The sequence below is a fragment of the Oncorhynchus gorbuscha genome, linkage group LG06 (genome assembly GCF_021184085.1).
Source record: "Oncorhynchus gorbuscha isolate QuinsamMale2020 ecotype Even-year linkage group LG06, OgorEven_v1.0, whole genome shotgun sequence".
Classification (NCBI taxonomy): Eukaryota; Metazoa; Chordata; class Actinopteri; order Salmoniformes; family Salmonidae; genus Oncorhynchus; species Oncorhynchus gorbuscha.
This window is the reverse complement of record NC_060178.1, coordinates 15101724-15108927: the sequence shown is the minus strand read 5'-3', so window position 1 is coordinate 15108927 and position 7204 is coordinate 15101724. Positions and strand designations below refer to the sequence as shown.

Here is a 7204-nt window from a genome sequence, read left to right as displayed (position 1 = left end):
TGTCGGAATAATGACCGCATCACCAGCACAGTCCCCATGTTGACATTGGTTGAATTGGGTGCATGTTGGAATAATGGCATGAGCTATGGGACCATATTAGAGAAACTCAAGCCATTGTGCTCTCTCTGATATTGTATTTTTCTCAACTTGATTTGCTCAACTCCTGTGTCTTCACTGCGTCCTCTTTCGGATCCTTTTAAAAAAGGTAATCAAGGAGAGGCGGCAAGGAGTGTGGACGAAAATGCTCTGGTATGAAACGAGACTCACCTTTCCACTCGCTCGTAACCAGGAGAAGGACGTTTACAGGGGTGGAATCCCCAAATAAATGTGTAAAGTAATCAAAACAAATGTTGTGAGTTCTGCAAGACAGTTTATATACTGAACAAAAATATAAATGCAACATGTAAAGTGTTGGTCCCATGTTTCAGGAGCTGAAATGTTCCATATACACAAAAAGCTTATTTCTCTCAAATTTGGTGCACAAATTTGTTTACATCCCTGTTAGTGAACATTTCTCCTTTGTCAAGATAATCCATCAACTTGGACAGGTGTGGCATATCAAGAAGCTGATAAAACAGCATGATCATTACACAGGTGCACCTTGTGCTGGGGACAATAAAAGGCCATTTTAACATGTGCAGTTTTGTCACACAACACAATACCACAGATATCTCAAATTGAGGGAGCATGCAATTGGCATGATGACTGCAGGAATGTCCACCAGAGCTGTTGCCAGAGAAATTAATGTTAATTTCTCTACCATAAGCCACCTCCAATGTCGTTTTAGAGAATTTGGCAGTACGTCCAACCAGCCTCACAATCACAGACCATGTGTAACCAGGCCAGCCCAGGACCTCCAAATCTGGTTTCTTCACCCAGGACACACTTCAATTTGCCTATTAACAAAGTGACACTTTCCTCGACTATTCGACTAGTTATCGGTTTCCGGGTCATTGAGAGGACAGAGGACAGACTTTTCTCCAAATGAGAAAAGGTCATTGTGTTTGCATAGACTACCGACATCATTACTGAATGTACGACTGATGCCACCATTCTGATTATGTCCATCGGCCAATGGGGCAAGGAGAGTTATCATAGACGGGATAACTCCTTGAATGGGTCTTGAGTATGAAATTGTGCATTTAGTAACACAAATATCATTAGAAATCAACATCATCAACATTAGTAAGTGTTTAGTCATGACTACAGGTGACTGGCCTAAAACAGGTATTTTTATCCTTCTAGTCCTTCCCCTGGAGATATTCCTCTTTGAGGGTCTAGGCTGGGTAAGGTTATTGTAAACTGTACATTCTCTGTTGTCATCTATGCATAGTCACTTTAATTAACTCTACCTGCATGTACAATCTACCTCAACTAACCGGTGCCCCCGCACATTGACTCTGTACCGGAATCCCCCTGTGTATATTGTTATTTTTAACTGCTGCTCTTTAATTACTTGATACTTTTCTCTTATTCTTATCCGTATTTTTTGAAACTGCACTGTTGGTTAGGGGCTTGAGAGTAAGCATTTCACTGTCACTACAGCAGTTGTATTAGGCGCATGTGACGAATAAAATGTTTTTTTATTTAATTTGTTCCTGTCCTGTTACATGTCATTTCCGCATTAAATGTTCAACTCCCCGTGCCTGCTTCTCATCTCTAGCGTCGCACCTTACAGATAGATGAAAATCTATCTCTTTAAAAGCATATTGATGAGTTAGTTAAGAAGTTAAGAATAAAAAGGGTCTTCTTCTGTAGAAACAGGTCCTGCCTCTCGCTAAATAGCAGAAAGCAGATTATTCAGTCGATGTTCCTACCAGTTCTAGACGATGACAACATTATCTATATGAATCCAGCTGCCACTATATTAAAGCTGTTCGGTGCAGTTTATCATGCTTTATTACGAGAAATAGGTTCAGTATGCATCCCTGCGTTCTTTACCAGAAAGTAGGCTGGCCCTCTTTGATGTCACGTAGGCCGATTCATTGCTCTCTTTTTATTGATAAAGCTCTCTTACAAAAACTTCTGCTGTACCTAACATCATCAATAACAAGTTACCATACCCAGTCTCAGGGATCGCTAACTGTAGAAATCCCTTTGGTCTCCTCAGAGTTAGGTAAATCTGTGTTTAGTCTTTGCACCCCATGTATGGAACAATCTACCACTAGATGTACTGGTGCCACTCGGGCAGTTGAAATTGTTGATTGGGGCCCTCATTGCTGAGGTATGTGGTTGTTTTTCTTGAGTGTGTTTTCCAATCTTGTATATTTGTATTACGCTGTATTTGCCAATTGTGTATACGCAGGGCTCCCTTGTAAAAGAGACCTTATTCTCAATGGGACTCCCTGATAAAATACATGTGAAAAACAAAAAAATTAAAGAATGGGAAGGGTAGTATAACAGTGATCTGGAGAACACACAGATCATGTAGTAACACCATAATGTGATGCAGAGAGCAGATGTTCATATGAAGGTCATACAGACCAATAGTCCTTTCCACACTCCAGTAGTCTGTGCATGATTTGTGTGTTTGGCTCCAGCTCTAGACTGTCGAGACGTTAGCTTGCACGCCTCTCTGCTGGCGTCTAGCAGGCAGATGGGAGGGGTGGTGGAGGACGCTACATAAGGACGCTGTCCCCGCCTCACCCCTGGGCTTTTCATTTTGAGTCAGGATGGACATATTTAACATTGCTGGCTGCGGTGGCGTGTACCCAGCTGCCCACTGTGCCTATCTCTGCCTGGTATACACAGCGCTTATACTCCCACACACTCTCAGTCAGTCGATGCCAACAGGAAACCAAGGCTGCAGCCCGCTAAAAACAGAATCTTTGTGTTACGGGAAAACTACAGTAGCTCTGAAACGCAGAGAAATGGGAGCTAAGAAAGAGCTTGGACATGACTGATGAGAGGGACGTTGTTGTGCATTGTGGTCGAATGTGACGTGGATGTACTGACTGAGACATATTTCTTGAGTCAAATTGAAAAAATAATGCTCTATGCTGAAGGTTCCTTAGTCTGTGGATCTGGACTCTAGATGAATGATAATGGTAGATTAATTGTCACGTGAAAGAAACACAAATAACTCATCTTCACAACACAACATAGCATATAACTTAATTTACCATTTCTAAATAATGGCATGTGACTTGCAATCCCTGAGTAAGTCCTACAAAACCACATGTCCTGGTGTGTTTAATGATGTTTTCTAATTACAGCCTGCCCATGGCTGCCCTGATTCAACCCAAATCTTTCTGTCTTTGAATCTGGCTACCGAAAACATGGGTTTTACACCAAGCTTATTTTACACCAAGCATAATAAAGATATTTTACAATGTTCGCCTAAATTGAGACTTGAATGCATTGTTGTCCTAACTTGAACCATGAAAGCTCTCCTCCACTTGAAAATGCGATTATCCATTTGAACAAGGTTATGACAGGATTTTCCACTGTTATATCTTACTGTTTATATTACAAATCAAACGTAATTGGAAAAAAACACCCAGAGTGTCCTTTTTATTTCAAAGAGACATATATCGCATTCCTGGATATTCAACACACAGTGATGAAAAATGTCACACATCAACTGAGGAACAAATTGACCTGTCACATAGGTCTGACACACACATACGTATTGATCTTTTAGACCTGGCAATGATTCGCGGGGCCTCAAGGGCAGCAGGTAGCCAAGCAGTCAGAGCTTTGGGCCAGTAACTGAAAGGTTGCTAGTTTTAATCTCCAAGCCGACTAGGTGAAAAATCTGTCAACGTGCCCTTGAGTAAGGCACTTAACCCTAATTGCTCAAGGGTTGCTCTTGATAATGGCTGACCCTGGCCCCACTCTCCGAGGGTGTCTCAGGGGGAGTTGGGATATGAAAGAAAACACATTTCCATCTACCACATGCATATAAAACACACTTGTACATGTGTGAAGTAGGACAAAAATTAGCAGCCACCATATTATTATTATAATTCACACTTTCAAGAAACGGTCACACAAATCCACATGAAAGTCCAAATATATCTGAAACTATCTCAGTTGTAGGTCTTTTCATTGAGGCAATGTTTAGTTTGGTTTTTCAAAGTCATACTCTGAGACTATATCCATCCCTTCGCCGGTTTGCTCAGCTGGCAATTAATTATCGCATGTAAGATCCCATCTACCTCATCTTCTCAAGGGAATTTGTCAGATCTGATCAGAGGAATCTTTTCTCTCAACATTGTCCATATCCATCTGGGATGCCATTCAATATGGACCCTCTGCGTCCCTTGGGCAGCCTAAGAAAAAATGTCCACAAGGAGCCACTTCTTGGGAAACCCTTCATCTGGTTCCTGGGCTTCCACGTTTTCCCCTCAATAGCATACTCCAGAGTCATAGTTCGGTTCAGCGTGTAAGCCGAGTCGCCTCTCACCACGGCTGTGAACAGGGAGCCTTTGCTATTGGCAAAGTGCCCTGGCAAGGCTGTCCACTGGCCTGTGGTGAGGTTGTAGCAGTCCATCATGCATCTCAGGAAGTCATCTTGTGGCCCGTTACGCATGACATACAGGTTATCCCGGTGAGCCACCATGGCGTGGCCGTAGCTCTGATGCCTTATCAAAGTGCTGACAAGCAACCACTGGTCTGTCCTGGGCAGGTATTCATAGATTTCGGTGGTCTCCATGGGCTTCCACAAGCACACAAATATCCGGCCCATGCCCTTGGTGCACGCTGCTCCGGTGACTGGTCGAGGCAAATGTGCCACAAATGACCACCTTCCAGTCGCAACTTCATAAGTTTCCACTGATGACATGATTGTTCGCTCGTACTCGCCCCCAATGGCATAAAGACATCCATCCAGTCCCACCAGAGAGAAGTTGTACCGTGACTGTCTTGGACTGGCTATCATGGTCCACTGGTCAACCTCCACACTGTAGCAGAAGCAGGTGTCCACAGCGTACTTGCGGGCACCCTGCACCTGTATCCCTCCCACGATATACAGCTTGTTGTCCAGAACGGTCAGTCCGGCCATAGAGGTACTGGCCTCTAGGGGTAGATCTGTGAGGACCTTCCAGTTTTTCCCCTCATCGTCCAGGTAGCACAAAGTCCTGTTGCCAGCGTGGATGGTTTCATCCACACCACAAGTCGAGTGGGCTCCAACTGCTACAAACGCGCTCGGAACCAGTGACTCTACATACGCAACAAGTTCTGTCGGTAAGCTTTTCCTGACTTCGACCTCTAAGTCATGGTACATGTTCCGGATAAACAGCGCAGCAGCATGGTAGAGGGTCATTAGGCCAAAGGTTGCTGCGGTGTGATACATTAGCAAACAGTTATCAGAGTCGATCAGGTCCGTGAGATGTTTGGCAAGAGGCTCCACCTGCAGGAAGGCAGCGCATTCTATGGCCTCCACGATTTCGTCGGCATCCAGGATAGGTCTCTTGCCTCGTAAAACCACCAGTGCGATCCAGAATCCTCGAGCACACAAACCCTTCAAGTGGATTTCCTCCTGCCGGCATTCTTTCATCCCTGAACGGTAGAGAGCTTGGAAATACTCGCAGCTCTTGACCAGGAAATCTCTCTCTTCTGTAAAAACAGAACCCTCCACTACTAACTTTAACTTGGCTATCCCTACATCATGTCCTGGGACCCGGTATGGCAAATCCCTTTCGCTCACTGCATGATCACAGCTGTTCCATTCCATAGCCTCGTTGTTAGACATTGCGGTTGTTATTCCTCCAATTATATAATTTCGGATAATATTTCAATCACAAACTAAAGTTAAACAAACAAGAGATGACAACATTTCCGAAAGTCTTCTCTCTAGAACAGAACAAAACAGAAGTGGATCTGCATATAGTCGGTCTACTCCAAAGGGAGGTTCCATTCTTTTCACAGCTATGGAAATAGCACTAGCTATACATAGCACAGGACCAGCAACAGACATCAGTTGCGTGTTGAGGTCAGAAAAGCAAACAGCGTCCTACCAAAAAGGAGGTCAGGGATATCTGTTAAAAATGCAATACATCAAGAATATTGTGTTTGCTGACAACTCTGTCATTCATGAACAATGGTAAAGGCCAAAGAAATGTCAATTTAGGTCAAATTAATTTAATCTATACTTGAGGGTTAAGTTTAATGCTATTACAGCTATCTACGGAACTCTGGATGACAGTAAGGTCAACCTTGAATTATAATGCAACTAACTGGAGATGTTACTGTTCGCAGCAAATAAAATATTAGACGTGTGCTACTAAGAAATGAGATGTATCACATTAACCACACCATGGAATATGTGACCCACATTTGAAAAGATAAATATTCAATCTATTGAATAAGCCCTGCCTTAGTAAATGGTAATGATTTCTAGCTCAATTTCAATCACAATGGCAACAAGCCTTTCAGATTAAACATCTCTAATAACACCTTAATGGGGCTTCTCAGATGAGGAAGCAGCCTGCTACATTCACATTCGTAATCAAAGGTAATTAACAAAGCCCGGAAGCGTGGAAACGGGGTAATTGTAAGGTCAAAGGTCACCCTGAACTGCATTAAAGTCTCTTGGTGAAGTTAACCCTCAGCCCCACTTATTGAAACTCATTAGCTTCACTCACCCAGACAGCATGGCCCTTCTGGTGCCAGCCATCGTTTCCATGGAAACTGGCCTCCAAGATGTCTTCTCTGTTGTCGCACTTTGAGCTCTGACCTGTGGAGGTCACATGATCTAATCTAAGTCAAGTGTCTTCTCATGCCTGTACTCCTGTGCAACGCACCACCACGTGGATGCACTCAAGACTTAAATCCATTCACATGGTCATCATAATGTATGACTGTCAGTCATGTTGACAAAATTAAGTGCTTTTGAAAGTTTGAGTTTAGTCACTCATAGCGACTAAACCATGTGCTAATGTACTGCATTTCACAGCTGTCAGACTTACATAAATATATACACATCTATACAATATTTACACATATATACAGTCATACAGTATTCAGGAAACATAAATTCATATCTTGAAGGAGACTATGATTGTCACTGTGAAACTATCATGAACCACCACAACATGCAAGCAACATAGTGAGACACAATCAGAGGTGATTTAAGTCATATACTTCTCACAGTGCTGTATGTTGTTCACTTCCTAGTCTACAGATGTTGACCTCAACACAAACAAATAAGTGAGGCCGGTAGTGAGGAAGAGTCAGGTGACCACTGTCAGACAATCAGTTA

The 7204-nt window shown here is 43.0% G+C and overlaps 1 protein-coding gene across 1 annotated transcript; it reads right to left on the bottom strand.

Moving 5' to 3' along the window:
- Positions 1-3504: 3504 nt before the first annotated feature.
- On the bottom strand, positions 3505-5847 carry kbtbd13b (kelch repeat and BTB domain containing 13b). The gene has a single exon (XM_046351642.1). The coding sequence runs from the start codon at positions 5693-5695 to the stop codon at positions 4211-4213; it is 1485 nt and encodes a 494-aa protein (XP_046207598.1). The 5' UTR covers positions 5696-5847; the 3' UTR covers positions 3505-4210.
- Positions 5848-7204: the final 1357 nt, after the last annotated feature.